Raw genomic sequence first — 22,347 nt, 5'->3', positions numbered from 1 at the left:
GTTTTCACATAGCCAGAATTGTATATGCACCCAAAAACAGACCTGTGTCACTAGTATGACATTCTGGAGTTTTGGAGCATGTCATTGTGCTATGAGGCTAACAAGGGCTATTGAGCAAAACTTCTGAATCCCTTGCAGGAAGATAGGTGTAGTCTACATATTCTGCATTTTCCCCAGTGTTCACAAACTCAAGAAAGGAAGTGGGGGGATTAAAATATTGTAAGAGAGGCTAGATAGTTGACAGGAAGCACTTGAGAGAAAACAAAATACAATAAAGCTTAATAAAGGCATTGCAGTCACCCCCATCCCTTGACCCACACCAGCATCAGACATCCTGAATTGCATGATATTTCTGCACGCAGATGAGTACTTTTTTGCAAGTACAAAGGCCTTATTGTTGCTGTTCTCATGGTTGGCGGTCCACCTCTTTTTACAGACATTGACAGCGTTGTCCACATCACAATGTTTCTCTTTGTTTTACTGTCAGCTTTTTAAAATTTTCATCGTCTTTCCATTGACAGTCAACAAAGTACAGCATGGACCACTTCTCAGGGATGCACAACTGGTACGCTTGCTCTCATGCCCGTCCCACATACTGCAATGTTTGCCGTGAAGCACTTTCTGGAGTCACTTCACATGGACTGTCTTGTGAAGGTAAGGACTGGTGCAGTTTGCTCACTATGGTTTCTTTATTTGATGGAAAGTATGAAGTTTTCATTTCTCTTTCTCCTGTACTTGTAAAAGTCACTAGTAAAAGTGTTAGACATCTGCAGGCTAATTTGCTAATAATGCTTGTGAATGGTAGCTGGTGTACACTTACTAATGGCATGTGTCATACTACTTTGCCATCTTTTTGCATTGTCTGTATAGAACCAAAACATTTGTTGAACAAAAAGGATTTCTGGTTTCTTTGTCTTTGCAAGTTTGATCTGTGGTGTCACTTATTTTCCTGTCAGTTGTTAATGCCTAGCAAGTACCTGTAAAATGTTATTCATTCAGTGTATTTTTTGGAAATTTTAATGCAGCTCTTGCAATAAACTAGACGTTTATCTCTTTATCCTTTTATTTGTTTATAGCATGTATTGAATAACTCTATTTTTGCATGTGACTAACTGTTACCTTTGTAATCACCTCCGTTTTTTTCTGTAATATCAATAATTATAGTGCCTTTGGCTAATATGATGGTATCCCTGTTCTAAGTTGGAAATGTTCTGAGTTGATTGTCTACTAAATTAAACTTTTGTTTAGTTAATGCTAATAACTGCCAACTTACGTAGCTTCTTGTCCCCAAGGAAGAATACCAGTACATCAGGTGGTGAATTATTCTCCTCATGACTGATCTTGACAGCCAGAGCACTTTTTTTTTCAGCTCAAATCACCAGTGATGTAGATGGGCACTTATCTCAGCATCTGCTTGTTGGTGTCCAGAAAGGAATTTTGCAGTGATTAGCTGCATATTCCTTTTAATTAGACATTAATGATTTAGAGATAATGCCTGCTGAAAAATTAATTTACTGCTTCACAGCAGCATATTAAACTGTTGTGAAGCTCAGACATTTAAAAAGCAAACGGCCAGCATTTTTTATGCTTGTTAAAAAACAGCACCTTGCTATTTAGCCATTGTAAAATAAAAATAAAAGTTAAATTTAAAAAAAAAAGAAAAATGAAAGACTTGTGTGTGTTGTATGTGTGTTTCCGTGCACGAGATGGTTAGTAATCGCACGAGAAAGAGAGAGACAGACATGTACAGAGACACTGCTGATTGCAGCATGCACTCCAGAACAAGAGTTCAGTGAAAAATACAAGTAATTATACTTTTAAAGTGTGGTATTATTATTTTGGCTTCAATCTTCTGTGTTTTTTTTTATACATTGACATTCAAAATCAATGTACAGAAAAGCATTATGGTGACAAAATCGGGACAGTAAAGGGGCTGTAATATCTGTGTTTTTTGTATTCATTTGCACAGAACAACAAATATAAGGATGTGTTCTCTCAAACAGTGATTATAATTGGTGTGTGTGTGTGTGCGTGTGTGTGTGTATTTCTGCATATGTATGTATGCATGTAAGTTTGTATCTGCCTGTCTGTTTTTCTGAATGTGTGTATTTTTATGTACATATTTGAGAGTCTGTCAGTCTGTTATGAATGTATGAATTTTGTGTCTGTTTAAACATTAAATATTTGCGTAACTTACATGTTGGATGTAAAAAAGTATTTCCTTTGGCAACAATTACATATACTTTAGCAAGTTTGGAACATTGGGCAAAATAAAATATTTTATTTTAAAAATACAGAAAAAATATATATCAATTAAAAAATACGAAACAATTTAACAGATAACTCATTTGCTAAGTACAATAATGTCCTCTAGGTTGTGTGTTATTGTAAGTAACACCCTTCCAGGGATGTAGCAACACCCTGCCTATGCTTTTGGGCCTCAGGAAACCCCCTGGCCGTGCTTTATTTACACAGTAACACACATCGTGTTGGACATTATTGCTTGTGTGCTTAGCAGGTTGGATTGTTTGAATGAAACTGCATCTGTTATTTGGTCAGAAATGGGAGAGATTGCAGTAGTCAGCAGCACTTGGCTGATTTTTCCATCAGTGCTGGCATAGTCTCAGCTTCACTGAAAGGAACTTCTGGCTGTTAACAAATACATTTGGGAGTGTTCTTAGATCTGTTTTTTTTTCTTATATGTTTCTTTGTTGCAGAAATATTTAACTGTCATGTTTTCTTGTTTTTCCCCTCCCCTCTCCTCTCCTGTTAAAGTTTGCAAGTTTAAAGTCCATAAACGCTGTGCAGTAAGAGCAACTAATAACTGCAAATGGACAACACTAGCATCTGTTGGGAAGGACATTATCGAGGATGAGGATGGGGTAAGAGCAGTACTGCTAACTCATGCCTCATTGCTTATTTGCCATAAAGCAGTCATCTAACCACCATACTTTATTGATATACTGTATATATTTATGTACATACATATATAGTTTTTAAAAAATTATCTTTAAACTCTTGTATTTCTGTGCCCAGGTCATGGCTGTATAGGGGGGTGGGGTCTTTGAACCAGCCTGCTCACCTGAATATCACATACATAAATAAATAAATTTGATTAATCTGTTGGCTGCTTTTAACTGTAAATCTCTTAACAGACTGTTAGTCTGTATTGGACTTCTACGCACCAAGAGCTATTTTATTTATTTTTTTGAGTGCTAATACGTAACCTGATTGAATGCCAGTGAAAGCTGTCAAATTATCTGATTTTTATAGAATCATAATAATTACATGGCAAATATGTCATAAGACTATTTGTGCCTTGCTGATACCCACTACGTGATGTTCCTTCTGCTTCTAGAAGGGCAGAGCAGGTTAGGTCAAAATCAAATTTGTGGGTACTCATCCAGTTGTCACGATTGAAACTGTGGGCTACTGAAAAGGCCATTGTCTGACACAGATTAAGTCAAATAGAAAAATGTTGTTTTGTCATATAATTACAAGCAAGTAACATTGGTATGAGCATTTAAATGTTCACTTACGGTCTTTGGGAAGCTCCTTGAATGCTAATGGATGAACATGGCAGCAGAGAGGGGGGGGGGGTGATGCATTTGGTTGTGTAGCTGAACACTGTAATGTACAGGCTAATCCTTCCAGACACAAATACATCATCTAATTGTCTTGCTTGACCACAACTAGATGAATAATCAATGTGGTTAGAAAGTATTAGCAGGTCTTCCATAATATTTGAACATTAACAAACTGTGGGCTGGCACAGTAACAGTATATCAAGTTTGTGATCTCAGATTTATCTATTTTTTTGTCTGAGTGATTTTCCTTTTATGTTTTCTTTTATGTTTCCTGTTTACTCGGTGATGGATTTACATACTTGGAATGTTTAGCTGAATTCTGTAACTGTATAATCCATGCTTTGTTGAAAGTGGTCTGATGATTGGTTTGACTGCAGCACTGTTGCTGTCAATGAATCAGATTAATGACTTAATTGTGTTAACATTACATAAATTATCTTATTAATGGAGAACAAAAGTACCTGTGGCATGTCAGATGCAGTCTCACTGCTTTTCACAGATCTGCCTTGTAATCTCAGTTCCCTACTGTCCAGCTGCAGACCATTTTTCCAGTTCATTGCATTGTCAACTCATTTGTCCACTCTTGGAAAATAGTAAAATAGAGTTGCAAATGTTTTGCAAGGGAAGTTGCACCTCCATGCACTTCCCCTAAGTGTGAACTCTGCCACGACAACCTCTAATCTCTAAATGCACAACCTCTGCAGTTTTGCAGACTCAAAGAAAACTGAAATCCCAACATTTTTATTTATTTATTTAACATTTGTTAACTGGGAAAGTCCGACTTGGAACAAAGCCAGTTTTCAGCAGAGGCCCAGGGAGAAAGGCTCCAGATGCTTGTCTTTATAATGTGGGAGGAAACCGGAGCACCCGGAGGAAACCCACACGAATGCAGGGAGGACATGCAGACTCCACACAGAAGGCACCCCAACCTGGAATCGAACCGGAGAACCTCTTGCTGTGAGGTGGCAACGCTACCACTGCGCCATGATCATGCTATTCAGTTTTGCAGTTCTCACCAATGAGCTGTACCTTATTCCCAGTTAGCTATATGGTCTACCTCCAACTCAGATGCTTGGACATCTGCAGTATGACCGAGACATTAGCCAATGCCTTCTTTAGAGCTTTCTTACTTCAATGTTCATTTCAGTCACATGCTGTGTAAGCATCATCAGATTGGTAGTTCAGCCAATTTCCAAAGAAGGGTAAGTACCCCTTAGGAGAATCTTTTTTTTTTAAATATTTATTTTTGCATTGTATTTTTACATTGTAGTATTGAAAGTACTGTCAGTATCATATAGCAAATCTGATACTGAAGTCATTGAAAGGAGACAGAAGTTGTATAGACTGTGGCAAACAGATAACATGTAAAGATTATCACATTTGTTATTTATTCTGCCTTGGCGTGGAGCACAGAATCAGGAGGAGAACATAGTCTTTTCCTGGAGTCTGCAGCTCATTAGAGTACATGCTTGATCCATTAGTGATGTTTCATTGACCAAGGCATCTGGGAAGCTTCTTCACTTAGGAAAACAACATCAGGAGAAGTAATAGGACACAAAGCACAGTCTGAGTGATGCCATCAGTTTCCCTAGGTTTAGCAACACTAAACTTGGTGAGGTAGTTTCACATCCCTTGACACTGGAGTCTGTTTTGGTTGAAGAGTCTGGTGCCCACACCTTCAATTCCTAACATGTCCTTCTGGACTGAAGACACTGAGATTAAGATATCAGTCAGCTCTTAGAGCCCCAGCTACCAGTAACCACTTGTGATAAGCAAAGGGGAGGGTGTATCCACTTGCTCCTCCTTTGAGAAGATGGTACCAGGGACTGTGTGAAGACTTTGGTTGCTCAACCCTGAAGGCAGTTCACACAGAAACTTTGAGGGATAAAGTGCCATAGCCCAAACCTGCACCGACTAATTTAGTTAGGCTAAGCAAATCTTCAACCCAGCCCATGTCTCATGCTTCTTCAAAGGATTTTGTTCCAAATAGCTTCTTAACATCCAGGCAGTCAGCTTTAGAAATCCCAGAGGTGTTACTTCTAAGAGTAGAAGTGTGGAACTAGTGTTTATGGAGGATTTTAATACTCCATATTCAAAGGTGGATGAACTTGCATGTTTGGGCCAGATCTCTGCCCTCTGTATACATGATGCTGGCAAAACCCCTGCCTCACCACCAGAGGATCTCTCATTTGAGGAAGGTGGAATTTTAATGGGAGTCCAAAGAATACTCTCAGGCGCAGCTAAAATACTGGATCTTCAAAGCTTGCAAGAACAAAAGCTTTAGTTGTTCTTGCAGCTGTAGATGTTTTGGAGGATACATTCACCAGTGCATCTCTGGAATAGGATTCCTTGCCCTCTGTTCCCAAGAAGTCTGACCAGTCCTACCAGATGAAACACTTCATCAGGCTTCTTTACAAGAATCTTCTGTCTGATCCAACAACCCTGTCACTGGATTTTAGCAAAGGATCCTCTTCAGCTCCATCTAAGTATGTCATTCCAAATGGCAAGGAGTGAAGGATACTTGACCACTTTAGGAAAAATATCTATACCTCTGCTACTGTGGCACTCAGAGACTTAAACTGCCGGATCTGTATTCTTAATTATCAGTAATTTTTGCAGGATAATATGATGTCAAAGGTAGAGGAGATCACAGATAAGGACTTGAGATAGAAAATTCTAGATTTATGCAGTCAAGCATTTTGGGGTTGTAAGGCACTCAGTGTGGTAATGATATTATTAGATGTATCTTGCAGGGTAGCAGCAACAGGCTCAGTTACTCAGAGACATGAGTGCCTGAGGGACATAGCACTAGCCAAATCTTGTGCATCACTGAATAAGGAACTCTTATTTGGACCCCCTGCTAGTGGGAAAAAGAAAGACCATGCAGTCCGTCAAGCATCATTTTCTGCCCCAGACCCCTAAATTCACATGAATTGTCCCTCAAAGTCCTGGCCTACCAAAAGTATGATAAAGGTAAGCCGAAGTAGGTGAATTAGGTCCAGCTACAGAAAAGAATAGCAAGCAAAGTCTAAGGAGGAATCTGGGGTCTGTCAGGGCAGTAACCTCCAGAGAAAATAGTTGTGACAGGGACAGACTACCCCCTTTCAAAGATTTCACCCCAACATTCCCTAGATCCAAACAAAAAGCAGCTTGCTTATCTGCTTCCTGGAGAATAGAAGCATGCTTATGATAATTTGTGAGAGAAGAGTAAAGCATTAATCAAAGCTAATGGGTCTATAACATCATGAGGCAAGGATGCAAACTAATGTTTGTAAGCAGATCAGAGTTTGATGGTATTCTACCCCATGCCAAAAGATTATTTAACCCTGGTCCCACCTTGTTCAAGGACTTGCTGGACCAAGGAAACATATATAAAGTACAAAAAGGAGACGACAACTCAAGTTTATGCTCAAGGTTCTTCTTTGTGCCCAGGAAAGGCACATGGATGGATGTTTTGTACTTTTGAAGACTAAACAAACTCGTATTTGCTTTGTAAATCAAAATACTGACCTGTGGAGGTCTTCTACCATTGTTATTCCCTGTGGCATTCCTGGTTACTCTTTACCAAGGATGTCTACATACTTATTCCCAAATCCAGGGCCCCCACAGAAGGTTCTTAAGATTTAAAGCAGGGCGAGATAATTTCCAGTTCACCTGTTTGCACTTTTGCTTGTCTAGTCCACCCAGGGTCTTTACAAAGTGCCTTCCTCCAATAATAGCATATTACAGGGCAGTGGACATCATATCTACTCCTTACAGGATAACTTCCTGATTCAAGCAGACTCCGTGGAGAAGGTTCAAAATGCCTTCAATTTCAGCCTTGCATATTTTCAAAGACTGGGTCTGTCAGCCTCCCAAGGTCATATTTAAACCCATCAAAAAACAAAAATCGTGTTTCTGGGAACACTGTTGGACACAGGACTGCAGTGTGTCTTTGTCAGAGAGGACAAGGTGCTCTCCGTGGCATTTTTTTCTTTAGACAGCTATGGCCTTTTTTTCTTCAGAAAACCCATTTGAAGGATGAGATTACTGCATGAGAGTTTCTCAGGGTTTTGGGGCACATGGCATCATGCATACTTACCGTCCCACTGAAAAGCCTATACACGAGGGCATTACAGTGGTACTTCAAAAGCAGATGGTGTTAGCATTTCCAGTCACTCGAAGCTCCTGTTCCTCCTGTTCTGTCTTGCATAAAGAAGGAACTCTTGTGGTGGAAATGCAGATACAAATCAATTTAAGGGTACCTTTATGACAAGCATAGTTAACTCTGGTTCTAACTAAGGACTCCTTGGAATTGGCCTGAGGGCTTATGTGAGTTGGTTGAAACCCCAGGCCACATAGGACAAGAGACTGAGGAAGAAACACACAGATGTGAGATAAATTGATATCTTAGCATTAAAAGCATTCAAACAGACTTGAGCACAGGGAACCCTCCAAACCCTTATGGACAGCACCAGAGCTATGTGATACATCAACAAGCAGGGTGGGTGGGCCCCATTCCTACAGCCTATGCAGACTGGCAGAGATGGCATGGAAGATTACCCACTAGTCTGACCCTGACCCTCAAGGTAGCCTGCAGGGCATCATGGATAATGTTTTGGCAGAGCAACTGAACAGATACATGGTAGACCCATGAGAATGGGTGCTGAAGCAGGAAATATTTCTGTCTCTCTGATCAACAAGTTGGGTGAGCCATGTGTGCACCTTTTTGCCTCCCCAGGAAACAAGCAACTGAGAATGTCCTACTACAGGACATCAGCTCCTCCAGCCTGGGGAATAGAAGTTGTATTCATGAATTGGTCTGTTTCTGTACACTTTCACCGCCAAAATCCCTGGTTCCCAAGAGTATTGCTGAAGATTAAAGAATATGAGTAAAAACTTCTTTTAGACCAGGAAACATCATCTGCCTGCTGCTAGACCTATTAAGGACTTAGCCAAGAATGTTGCCTCAATCTTTGGCCATCTGGACCTAGAAGAAAATGGTCCCTAATGCACCCCAACCTAACTACCAAAGGCTAACAGCTTAGATGATCCAGCACTCCACCCTTTCAGGTACATATCTCAGAGGACGTGCTGGGTGTAATGAGGAAGCTTAGGAAACCAAACACAGGGAGAGATCATAACTAGCAAAATTGAAGAGATTCTCCCTTTTGTGCATGTTCGTGGAGCAGGATCCATGTCCAGCCCAAGTGTCACCTTTTCAAAATTACTTGCCAGACTTTTACAAATCAGACCTGTTTTATGCATCTTTATAGTTTCATTGATTTTGCTATCTCATCTCATCCTGCCTATCTCTAGATCCTCCTTTGAATTCTTCTAAAAGGACATTACCCTACAATGGGACATCACCTATTTTTTAGAATTCCCCTGGTGCCTTTGAACTAACTGATTTACATCACCCCCCCCCCCCCCCCAAGTACTTATATTTCTTGGTGGCTGTGATATCTCCTAGAAACATTTCAGAACATCAGGCCCTGATGTGCAGAGAACCATTTCTGATTTTTCATAAAGGCAAGATATTCCTCTACACAAAACCCCTATTCATGCCAAAAGTTGCGACTGAGATTTTCTTGAGTCAGGCCACTCATCTTACTGTGTTTTCCAATAAACTCCAGAACGAGGAAGAAAAGAGCAAGGCATGTTTTGGATGTGCATAGACTACTGAGATTTTATTTGGACAAAACTAAAGAGATTGAAAAATCAGAGCAACAGTTTGTGCTCTTTGCAAAAGATACAGAAGGAAAACTTGCAATTAAACAGATGCTATCTAGATGGTTTGCCCACTGCATCTGCTGCTGTTATTCTGCCTATGGAAACTAGTGCCATGGCATGTAAAAACCTGTTCAGCTAACAATGCCACACCCACCACAACCTTCTTCAGATGGTTTAGTACTCAATCAATTTTGAAATCAGCTACTTCGTCCTCAATCCACACCTTCTCAAAATATTTTAACCTGAATGTTGTACTGTTGGCTAGGGCATGATTTGCTTCTGCTAACCTGAAAGGCTGTCTTTCAGTTAGGGAGTCCAGTCAGGGTCAGCCACTCACAAGTCTAATGCTTTGGGAGTCCCCCCCCCCCTTGTTATGGACTGTAACAGTGAAAAGTACAGTTTTGACACTGCACTTTTGTTAAGAGCATACCATATTTGTTGATGTTTGAGTACATTTACTGTTATGTTCCCTCTCACAATCTCCTGTCTCATCCTTTTTTGGCATCCTGGGGTTTGGATGGGTACCCTATATTACCTTTCCTCCACCTTCTGTCATCTCCCTATAGGCCACCCTTCTTCCTTAAAGTTACAAAAACCTCAGAGAGGGAGATTGAGGCCTCTTGAATGGGCTGCCTTCTCAGGTGAATATCCCCCTTTTGGTCCACTTGTGCAGTGGTGAGTAGGGCTTGCTCCTTGTCCAGTCAGGGAAAGAAAGTTGCAAAAGATTACATTAGCTGAAGCCTGCTTTATACTACCAGCATCCTCAAGTGTGAGTTTGAGAGTTGGCTGAGGCCCAGGGGGGTTGGGGGATTACAGTTCTGGAAGTTAAGCCTGTCTGCAGGTAGGATATCCCACAGTTGAGGACTGTAACACCAAATGTACTCAAGCTTCTGTAGTTATGGTACATTTCTAACATAACTGTACTTTATTCCCTTTTCTCTGAGGAGGTGTGACCCGAGAGGTTGCATTGTAGAGATCAGAGATGTGAAGTAGATCCCCTCCACAGTAGGGAGTGGGGGGGGGACCCCCTTTTAAAAATGTCTGAGAAGTGCTTTCATTTCCTTATTCTCTGGTGGTATAACATGCTTGCTGGTAAAACTTTGCAGGTGGGAAAGTAGTAGCTTTAGAAGTACACTGCAGTTATGCAACAAAAAATGCCTTAAGTTTAATTAGTGTTAGTAAGCTGCTTTTGAACTGTTTAGCTGGTTTGTTTGGGCCTTTGAACATTACACTGTGGTTCTTGAACACTGCAGTATTTGTTATATGAAGTTGCTGACATCATACTAAAATATGTTGCAAATTAGTTTGTCATCCCTGAATTCCTTGATTAAGACTTTCAAATACAGAAAAGGGTCATTCATCTGCAGATGAGTGATGCAGACTGGATATGCTAGATGTGAGTTGAGATGTTTTCCGTGTAGCACTTCTTGATTGTAGTGTGTTAGAATATGATACTAGTTCATTTTTTGTCATCCCTGAGATGTTCTTCGTCTTCCATTGCTGCAGTCCTTACTATTGGGTATAGTCCGCATCCAGTCGGCCCGAATACCAGAGTATAAGGCTGACGTCGGTCAGGGCGCATTAGACTGACGTCAGTACGTCAGGGTACTAATGCGCATGACCGGCGTCATATCCTCAGTCTTTTTTGCCGCGTGATCCGATGCAGAAGCAGTTTTGCGAGTGCAGGTTGGCGTTCTGAAATATTTCCGAAACCGGAGTTTCAGACCGAATCAGAGTTGGCTAAGTACCCGTTGGGGAACATTTTGGTTTTTACTTGCCTCAGTATTTAACCGGATGTCAGAAAAAGTGAATAACTGTATTTCTTGTGGGAAACAAATACCTCATAGGGATTACCATACATTATGTATACCTTGTTTAGGGCCTGAGCACGACGTTGTTGGTTGCCGCTCTTGTGCTAAGTTTAACAAACGCACTATTAAGAGGAGGTTAGACTGTGCCAGATTAGTGTTTGGGAAGCGTTGCAATTATAAAATGCCGTCGGATGCTCCGGCGCCCGCTTCATCCAAGAAGCGCAAGGACAAAACAGCGAAGCCTAGGGTTGATGAACCGGCAGTCCCAGACGTCGGTTCTTTAGATGGCTCAGTGGAGCCAGAGGTTTTGCCAGGAGTTTCTATAGAGTCTCCGGCAGAAACTTTACTGTTACAGGATGTACCCTCTCAGGAGGCAGGCCAGGCTGAGGGGGCTTCTCAGGTAACTATTCTTCCCTCTCTTCCCAAAGTAGTTAGAGCCTCTCCTTCTGTTGCCAAAACTTCTTTTAGAGGTAGGCCAACTTCAGCTTCAGTAGGGGCTTCTCCTAGCCTTTCGGGTTCTGTACCTAAGAAACATATGCTTAAAATGGCAGAAGATTTGATTACTCTGATTAGAGGTTCTATGGGCCCTCCTGATAAGAGGCCTAGAGTGGAACCAGAGTTTGACAGTTTTGAACAGGGTTCCGGGGCTTCTGAATCTTCTGCGGAAGATTTGCAGGAGTATCCTCATTATTCTGATTCTGATGTGGATGATGCCACTCCTTCGGCTTCTCCTCCTGAGGATTTTTCATTTTCAGAGACTCTGCATTCCATGAGGGAGCACTTTAAATGGGAAGGCCAGGATTACTCTGATTCCAGGAAGAGGCTTAGGGAATTCTTGTTTTTACCCCAGCATAGGCCCTTAGCTATACCTCCTGTGTTGAATGTGGTGGAAGATGTTTTTTGCAGAGGCTTCCCTGAACCCTGATTCTTTGCCTCCTGCTCCTGTTAAACCTGATAGGTACTATAGGGTGCCCGAAGCTCATAAGTATTTGTTTAGGAGTCCTAGGGCGGACCCAGAAACTGTTTCTCAGGGGCCTAAAGGTGTTAAAGCCTCTGTGGTTAAAAATCCTGTTCCCACTGACAAAGAGGCAAGGGCGTTAGATAGGTGGGGTAAGAAAGTGTATACTTCTTCCACTCTAGCCATGAGAGCGTTGAATTGTCAGTTTCACATGCTGAAATATCAAAATTATCTCCTTTCACAATTGAAATCTAAGGTGGATGCTTTGGCGGAAGGTATTGATTGTAAAGACTTGCTGGATTTAGTTTATGTGTCTGAACAAGTGGGCAAGCATTCTTTGCAATGTGGTTTTGATGCTGTGCAGGCCTCCTCGAGGGTGGCTGCCACTAGTTCTGTTCTTCGCAGGCATGCCTGGTTGAGGGATCAAAATTTGGCTGAGCATGTTAAGACAAGGATTTTGGATGCTCCTTTACAGTCTGATGTGTTGTTTGGTTCACCTGTGGAAGCAGTTTAAAGAAAATGGAGGACAAAGCTAAGTCTATGCAAACTGTTAAAGATTTTTTGCAGGTACAGCCACCGAAGTTTAGTAGAAATTGGCCTGCTAAGGGGTGGACATATCCTGCTTATGATTCCCAGTCTAGGGGTAGGTCTAGACGTGGTAGGGGCAGGGCTCCAGGTTCTGTTAGGCCTAGAACAGGGAGTTCACCTGCTCAGACTTCTGGTGAGGGCAGGGGTCAGTCCTTTCGTAAACAGACCCAATGACCTGCCTTTTCTACTGCCAGTAGATTCTCGTCTGGCAGCTCCTTTGGAAGGACAACTATCTCTTTTCAAAGGAAATTGGGATTTAATTACTCAAGACAGATGGGTGTTGGACATCATTCTACCAGTCCCTGTGTCAGAAAGGGGCCTAGGATTTTATTCTCGCATGTTCCTAGTACCAGAGAAGGGGAACACGTGGAGACTGCTTTTGGATTTATCTCTCCTCAACACTTATCTGGACATTCCCAAGTTCAAGATGTTGACGTTACAACAGCTTTTACCCCTGCTGGGCAAAGATCACTGGATGGTAACTTTGGATCTCAAGGAAGCTTACCTTCATGTGCATATCAGGCTAAGTTACGGGAAGTATCTGCGGTTTCAAGCTGGAGATTCTCATTATCAGTTCTCTGCATTGCCCTTTGGCTTATCTACTGCCCAGAATATTCACAAAGGTTCTGGCTCCAGTGATAGCTTACTTCAGGCTACAAGGACTTCAAATCTATCCTTATTTAGACGACTGCCTGATTCTGGCTCAAGAAAAGGAAGACCTTCTACAGCATCTGGAATATCTTATAGCAGTGCTAAGATGCCTAGGGTATTCTGTGAACGAAATAAAGTCCAGTCTAGTACCCTCTCACGACATGTGCTTTCTGGGTGTGAGACTGAATACAGCAGCCCAGATGGCCTTTTTAACCCCGGACAAACAAAAGAGTCTGTCACTTTACTTCCATCAACTATCTCATCCGTCCGTGCTGACTGCAGAGACAGTCCTTCAAGCATTAGGGTTCATGGCATCTTGTATTCTGGTGCTTCCCAATGCCAAACTGCATATGAGGAAGTTACAATGGTATCTCAAAACTGTATGGACACAGCACTGCCAGAATTTAGACACTGTCATTCAAATAATACCTTGCCTTCAAAGAGTATTTTTGTGGTGGGCTCAGGAATGTCACCTAAACAAGGGACTCTCTGTGACCCGGCCAGAGGCGAGTCAGATTTTACCGACGGATGCCTCAGACATTGCTTGGGGAGCTCATCTAAATGTAAAGTGGATACAAGACAAGTGGCCTGCCAGACTACAGCATCTACATATCAACATAAAGGAGGTGTTAGCAGTCCAGTTCGCATTGCTGGCTTTCAAGGAGTTACTTCTTCCAGGGCAGGTGTTGATTCTAACAGACAACACAACTGTCATGTGGTACTTCGACAAACAAGGGGAACACATTCTTATCCTCTATGCAGGCATGCAATGATTTTATGGGAGACTGCGCTACGCTTGCACCTAACTCTTCAGGCAAGGTTTCTGCCAGGAGCACAGAACTCCTTAGCAGATGTATTAAGCAGACAAATCATGGATCCCCACAAGTGGAAACTGGATCTTCATGTATTTCAGAAATTGACAGTGTCATGGGGAACTCCAGACATAGATCTGTTCGCTTCTCCACTAAACCACCAGCTGCCACAGTTTTGCACAAAGGGGTTTCATCACACAGCTTGGAAAGTGGATGCTCTGTCTTTCAGTTGGACAAACCTTCATCTGTATACCTTTCCACCTCTGCCTCTTCTTCCAAAGGTACTGTTAAAAGTCAGACAGGACAGGCCAAGGATGATTTTGATAGCTCCAGATTGGCCTCGGCAACACTGGTACCCTCTACTACGGAGTCTGGTAAAGAAGCCTCCATGGCCTTAACCTTTGATTCCACATCTGTTATCCCAGCAGGACGGTCATCTGCTCAATGTCAAGCTTCACTCTCTTCATCTGACAGCCTGGCATATTCTGCGTTGAAACACAGCAGGTCTCAACTTCCTCAACAAGTTTTAAATGTGATTATGGAAGCTAGAAGACCTAGTACAAGGAAAGTGTACGCAGCAAAATGGAAGAGATTTTTATTTTGGTGTAAAGCAAAGAATTTGGAGATTTCTGAGCCTAATTTGAGTATGGCTCTTCAATATCTTACTGAGTTACTGGACAAGGGTCTGTCCTTCTCTTCCATCAAGATTCATGCTGCAGCAATCTCAGCTCACTATGATTGTGACCCACCATTGTTTTCGCATCCTTTGTTCAAGCAGTTTCTTAGAGGGGCTAAGAATATAAGACCCCACGTAGAGCTCCTACTCCTGCTTGGGATCTCAATTTTGTGTTGGAAAAACTTACTCTACAACCTTTTGAGCCTGCGGCTACTGCTGAATTGAAATATTTGTCATGGAAGACTGCTTTTTTGTTGGCTATTACTTCTGCAAGAAGGGTGTCTGAGTTGCAGGCCCTTATGGCAGTCGAGCCCTTTTTGATTTTCCATAAGGATAGGGTATCATTACGTACTAATCCTTCCTTTATGCCTAAGGTGGTTTCTAGTGTGGCTTTAAACCAAGCTATTCATTTGCCTACCTTTTATGCAGACCCCCAAAATAAAGGGGAAAAGATTTTGCATACTTTAGATGTACACAGGCAATTGCGTTATTACTTAAGCAGGACTAAGGATTTTAGGCAGTCTCAGCAGTTGTTTGTTTCTTTTGCTTTGAATTCGCAGGGCAAGCCTGTGTCAAAACAAACTATTTCTAGGTGGATTGGCTTTTGCATTGCATTTTGTTATTCCCATCCTGGCAAGGAGGTTCCAGCTGGGATTAGGCCTCATTCCACTAGGGCTACTGCCACTTCAACAGCATTTCTACGGGGTGGCAACTAAGGATATTTTGGAAGCAGCTACTTGGAGTTCAGTGCATACTTTCTCTAAGCATTATCACCTTCCTATCTACTCTAAGTCTAGGGCTGGTTTTGCCACAGCTGTTTTGCAAGGCATGTTGTCAGCTCCTGCTTCTTTATGATTTGCCAGCCTCCCTTACCTCTGCTTTGGGATTCTACCCAATAGTAAGGACTGCAGCAATGGAAGACGAAGAACATAGTACAGTTTTGTACCTACCATAAATGTAGATGTTCGAGGATTCCATTGCTGCAGTCCAATTTACCCTCCCTCCTTCCCCTCTGTGTTTAGGGGTGGTTGTGTAGGTGATTTACCTGCTTATATTTTTGTATATATTCTTCATGTTTTGGTGCAGGTATTTTGGGCCTTGTCTTTTTAGGGTCTTCTGACATCTGGGGCAAGAAAAGACTGAGGATATGACGCCGGTCATGCGCATTAGTACCCTGACGTACTGACGTCAGTCTAATGCGCCCTGACCGACGTCAGCCTTATACTCTGGTATTCGGGCCGACTGGATGCGGACTATACCCAATAGTAAGGACTGCAGCAATGGAATCCTCGAACATCTACATTTATGGTAGGTACAAAACTGTACTTTTCTTAATTAAGGCTTTCAGATGCAGAGGTAGGCTATTCATCTGCAGATGGAAGATACAGATCTGATATGCTAGAGATTAAATTAAAGGATTTCCAGATAGCACTTGCTGATTATAATGTGCTCTTACAGTTTAAGTAGTGCATGTACAACTGTGCTGGTATTTGACACAGTACTAAGTGCATTGTTTTACATACTTTTAATGAGCAACAGACTGTTGCATAGTTGGCTTTCAAACTAATATTTTTTTTAGAGTTAAATTGTTAGTTATGATGCAGAGGACAGGAAGAAATGGAAACAGGTGATCCGCTGTGGTGACCCCTAATGGGAACAGCCGAAAGAAGATGATGATGTTAGTTATGTATACACCTCATATCTCTCAACTGTCCAGATTTATATGACATATTTTCGGTCTCTTCCCAGTAAAACGTGTGGTTTTCTGGCAAATCACCAAATACTGAAGTCACTTAAAGATATACATTTGAGTTTCAGACTTTATATCCTTCAAAAAATAACACAAATCCTGTTATTTTTGCAACTTTCTAATTTATAAGAGCAGTATGTAAAACTTGTCCCTATTTGTGGGCCTTTGTTACTCCCATTATTTTAGGCTTTGAGAATTATGGTACTCCTTCATTCCAGAAGAACTGTACAGAGACTGAAAACTGGTGATTCAAGGACATAAACTGTGAGACAACACTACCCATGAGCATTCAGTATTTTGATGGGTTATTTGGCGATTTGAATTTTTATTTCTTTAAGCATTATCAGCATTATCCATTTCTGTTTAGTAGATGTTCCCTGTTAAAAGTGAGGAATGCCTTTTTCCATTCCATTTGCACAGTATTAACAAGGAACTATCCAGCTACACAGAAGGTTTGGTGTCTGAGGGGAGACAGACCCATATGTTGTGTTCATTACCTCAGGCCCTTGATTTTCACAAGTCTACCAGATTTGTCAGTAGTAAAGGATGTATATGCATAGCTCAGTGTTCATTTCTGTCTCCTTTTATCAAGTTTGTGTTGTCTTTGGTTTACATGTCCAGTTCTGGTGTCATGGAGGTTTGTCTCACATTACGTCATCATCATCTTTTTCCCATTTTCTACATGGGTTTGGGATGTCTTGTCAACTGTTACAACCTCTCTTGACCCACTGCCATATCCTGCCTTGATGGTCATAGGTCTTCCCTTATGCAATCCATCCATCTCTTTGCTGGGTGTCCTTGTTTCCTCGTCCCTTCTTCCTTTCTCTCTAGAGTCATCTTCAGAAAATTGTCTTTTACTTTCTTTCACTTGTGCCCAGACCACCATAATCTGTCCTCTTTGATCTTGTCTGCAACTGGCTTCTGCTCTCGTGTCATCATTTCATCATCTGCCACACAAAATGCACCCTGCCACTCATTTCAGGCACTTCTTCATCACCTTAGGCTTCTTCAACTGATGTCTTCACTGCCCAGGTTTTTATACCACATTACTTTTCACCTTCTTTGACATTGTTCTGTCACACACTGTCTCTAACTCTCTGTACCACTTGGCTGCAGCCCCACTAATTATTACTTTGACCTTCTCATTCAGACTTCAGTTGTCATAAACCACCCCTTCCAGATAGTTGAAGATGTTAATCCATTCCATGCTGTGTTACATTACAGATCAGGGATATTTGGGAGAACAGTTTGGATATGGCATGTTAACAGGGCTTGATGGATTGGTGCTCATTTCACATGTGCTGAAAGAATTTTTTTAATCCAGCTGTTCAAATGTTTGGAACCCCATCCACTTTACTCTACTGTGTGCTTTCCTACACGCAGTCATATTTTTTCCTTTTTTTATATAGAAATTGTAAATAGTTACTTTAGTTTTGTGTGTGTGTAATTTGTATTTCCTGCATGCAGTGATAATAATTTTATTTTTCCCTAACCATTATAGCTGCATTCATTTTAGTTTTATGTGTTGAATTTTTATGTATCCTTTCTTTACAGATCTCAATGCCCCACCAATGGCTAGAAGGAAACTTACCTGTGAGTGCCAAGTGTGCAGTGTGCGATAAAACATGTGGCAGTGTACTTCGTCTACAGGACTGGCGTTGTCTCTGGTGCAAAGCAATGGTAAGATGATAGTGGTAATTTTATAAACAGCTGCAGCCAGGTTTCATTTCACAGCTTTGGAAGTCTTTGCTTGCTGTGCTGTTGAGACTTTAAATGATCTACATTGGAACTCAAAAATTTTGTTTTTGTTGTGTCTTTGTATTGTGCACTATTCTAACGCAGCAAAATCACTCAAAGAACTCTTGGGTAAATTTTAGTATGTTTAACCACAAAGTGATTGTCAAGGATCTTGCTTTGTCCTCTGGTTCCCAGACTCATAGGTAGGTGCTAGGCTATTGGCCCATATAAGGCTAGCCAAAAATGTACTCTGGTTTCCTGTGCCCCTGTAGAGCAGAGCCACAGAAGTGATCCCGGGGTGAATTTCCTATCTCCCATCAAATCATCAAGATTTTTCTTGAAGTGTGCTAATGAGGAGCTTTGTTTGATATAGATAGGTAGTTTGTTCCAGAGTATGGAACGTCTCTGGGACAGGAATCTATCCCTCCAGCATGTTCTGTTTATTGTGGTGACAAGATTTAGGTCCCTAGAGCATGTAGCTCATAGGGATTGGGATTTCTTTAAGTGGAGCATGTCCAACAGCTTTGGGTTTGACATAGCTTTGCATATTAGGCAAAGATCGCCTCTGAGTAGGTGATATGCGACAGAGTAAAGCTGGAGTTTTTGAGGCGGTCTGCATAGGGCATCTGTTTGAGGCCAGTCTCTTTGTAAGGTATTTCTGTGGCCTTTCCAGTTGTTGTAGATGTCTTGTGAGGTACATATCAAAAGGGGAGCTGCATTCTATAGTGGGTCTAATGAGTAGAGGGGAACAATGACCTCTTTTTTTCTTGGATAAGAAACCTTTTGTGATGAGGTGTACCACTTAGTAGGATTTCTGACTACTGTGGCAAAGTGATTATCAAAGGAGAGACTAGTGTCCATCTGTGTCCCAAGGTCTCTTATCACACTTTCGGTGTTAAGTAGACTACCGCCTATGTGGTAGTTCATGGGTACAGAGTTTTTACCAAAAGGGATGGCAATGCACTTTTGGGCATTGAGCTTGAGGCCATGACTTTGACACCGGGCATCTGTCCCAGTGAGGCCCTTTTGTAGGATGTCCACATCGTTAGGAGTTTCGATTATGGCTCCTAGTTTGCAGTCATCTGCGAACTTAGTTAGCCAAAGGCCTTCTGTGTTAGCCTGTACTTCAGAGAAGTAGATACCAAACAGGAGAGGACCCAGGACTGAACCCTGTGGTACTCCACTTGTCACTGGTCTGAAGTCAGATTTGGAGTTTGCTACTTTCACAGTGTGGGTTCTGTCAGTGAGCCAGTTGGCAACCCATCTTGTGACATAGGGATTTATACCTAGTTTAGTGAGTTTATCTATAATTCCAGAGTGGAGGATGGTGTTGAAAGCCTTGGTGAGATCTAGATAGGCTGTGTGAACCACCTTACCCTCATCTACGGCTTTGGTGACCGCTTCAAAGAAGTCTATCAGGTTTAGGAGACATGATCAGCCTTTTACAAACCCAAACTGGGTGGGGTCCATAGTTTGGAGATTACCAGTGTCATTGTTTATAAGTTCCATGATGATATGTTCCATAGCCTTGCGGACCAGGCTCGTCAGGCTAATGGGGCGGTAGTTCCCGGGGTCTGTGGTGGCTCCCCCTTTGTGGAGTGGGATAACCATTGCTGTGTGCTATTCAGTAGGCAAAAAGCTTGAGGTGAGGCTATAATTAAACATGGTACTTAGTGGGGTGCCAGTTTATTCTGTAGTTTGTGTAGAACGCAGCCTGGGATGTTGTCAGGTGCCATGGATGCTGTGATGTCCTTCAAGAATGCAACTGTAGTCATAACATATGGGTTGTCCTGCCTCAGGCAGCCCTCGGTCAGCCGAATTCCAAAGTTTGGGTCCGGCGTCGGCTGGTGTCGCCTCCTCTCCAACGTCACAACGGCTGGAGTATAAAGGCATCGGCCGACGCCATCTTCTTCAGTCTTTCTTGCCGTGCGGTGCCCGAAGCAGAAGCAGTTCGCAAGTGCCGGTCGGTCAGCTCCTGTATTTTCAGTACCGAAGTCATCTAAAAGCTAAGTACCCCGTTGGGGAACATTTATTCTTGCCTCAGCCGATGTCAGAACAAATTGAGAAAGTTAATAATTGTTTGTCTTGTGGTAAACAAATACCTCATAAGGACTTCCATTCTCTCTGCCTTCCTTGCCTGGGCCCAGACCACGACGTCTCGGCCTGTGCTGCCTGTGCTTGCTTTAATAAGCGCACTCTCAGGCGCCGGGCAGAATTCGCCGAGGACTTTTTCGGTGAATCCTTTGCGTATATCATGCCGTCGGATCTACCGACAACCCAATCTGCTAAAAAAACGCAAGGACCGGGACCGGCATCCACGGCCCGCGTCCACTACCGATGCTACTCCCAAATCCTCAGCTAGAGCTCCGGTCCCCTCGGAAGTGGTAGATCAACCGCTCCAGGCCGGCGACACAGCGTTAACACGACCTTCGGTCTCGGAGATCTCTCCGGTGCCGGTTGTGGATTTTCCCCTGGAAACCGAGGTTCTGGATCTACCCGACACCATTCCTGTGGATAAGGTAACGCCTGCACGTGGGGCTGCTAGGCCTCCTGTTTCCATGTCCATCAAAGCCTTTGCACGTGCTAAGGCCGCCAGTCAGGCCAAGGCCCATCCTAAACCTGCCCAGGCCCCTTCATCTGATAAGCAGATCATGTCTCTGGCTGCAGATCTTATTTCCCTTATCAGGGGGTCTCAGCCTCATCCGGACAGGGGTTCTCAGCCACCTGCAGAAAAAAGGCCTAGAACTGAGCAGGCGGACGACATCTCCTCGAATGAAGCCTCTGGGGATTCAGAGCATTCTGATGCCCAAGAAGAACCCTTCCAGGCCTACGAGGACTCTGATGCTGAGGAATCAATTCCCTCTGCCTCCCCTCCAGAGGATTTCTCTTTTGGTGAAGTCCTGCATTCCATGAGGGAACATTTTCAATGGCAGGGTCAGGAATTTTCTGACTCCAGGAAAAGGCTTTGTACTTTCCTCAAGCTTCCCCAGCACAGACCCTTGGCTATCCCTCCAGTTATGGATGTTTTGGATGATGTTTACTCTGACTCCAGTGCCAACCCTGATTCTCTTCCTCCTGCTCCTGTCAAGCCGGACAGGTATTACAGGGTCCCTGACACTCACAAGCACCTTTTTAAGGCTCACTCTGTGGACCTAGAAACTATTTCACAGGACCCCAAGGGAGTGGCTTCCTCCTCTGCCAAAAACCCACTGCCAGCTGACAGGGAAGCAAGGTCCCTGGAGAGATGGGGTAAAAAAGTATATACCTCTAGTACTTTAGCCATGAGGTCTCTTAACTGCCATTTTCACATGTTTCAGTACCAAGATTTTCTCCTAGATGATTTACAGAAAAAGTTAGCCTCTCCTGAGCCTATTGATAAAAAGGCACTGCAGGATAATATTCATAACACTCAGCAGGTTAATAACCATTTTCTGCAGTGTGGTTATGATGCACTGGAAGCTTCATGTAGGGCAGCTATGACTGGGGCTGTAATACGTAGACATGCTTGGTTGAAGGATCAGTCTTTGCCTGACCATGTTAAAGTAAAGTTACTGGATGCACCATTGGAAAAACAAAAGCTTTTTGGTGCTACTGCACAAGATGTATTGAAATCTATAGAGGAAAAAGCAAAGTCAGTACAGACAGTCAAGGATTTCCTTCAGGTCCAGCCACCCAGATTCAGCAGAAACTGGCCCTCCAAGAATTGGTCCTTCCCCGGCTCTGACAAGTTTCAAAGGGGAAAAAGCAGACGTGGCCGAGGTAGAGGGCAATACCAAGGATCTTACAGGGGACGCCAATGGCAACCTCCAAATCAAAGAAGTGGCGCAGACAATTCAGCTGCACCACAAGGACAATCACAATAACTTGACTTTCGTACCGCCTACAAAGGTTCAAAGAGAAGCACCTTTGGGCGGAAAATTAGGCTTATTCTCACAAAACTGGCATATCTTAACCAAGGACAATTGGATTCTGGATTTGATAGACAAGGGTTACAGATTCCACTTCCACACATTACCAATAAAACAAGGCATGCCAAACCTGCCACATCATCAAAGGGCAGAGGCA

General features: G+C 42.6%; 1 protein-coding gene across 1 annotated transcript in view; it reads left to right on the top strand.

Annotated features, from left to right (window-relative positions):
- DGKD (diacylglycerol kinase delta) overlaps positions 1 to 22,347 on the top strand; it is a 1,200,459-nt gene that overhangs the window by 685,489 nt on the left and 492,623 nt on the right. The window contains exons 5-7 of the mRNA XM_044070581.1: positions 522 to 654; positions 2,776 to 2,882; positions 18,100 to 18,225. Coding sequence (XP_043926516.1) covers positions 522 to 654; positions 2,776 to 2,882; positions 18,100 to 18,225 — 366 coding nt within the window. The remainder of the gene's footprint in view (positions 1 to 521; positions 655 to 2,775; positions 2,883 to 18,099; positions 18,226 to 22,347) is intronic.

Source organism: Protopterus annectens, chromosome 4.part1 (genome assembly GCF_019279795.1).
Source record: "Protopterus annectens isolate FY-2018-M chromosome 4.part1, PAN1.0, whole genome shotgun sequence".
In the NCBI taxonomy this organism is placed as follows: domain Eukaryota; kingdom Metazoa; phylum Chordata; order Ceratodontiformes; family Protopteridae; genus Protopterus; species Protopterus annectens.
Note: the sequence above shows the minus strand (reverse complement) of the source record. Positions and strands in the feature narration are given on the sequence as shown.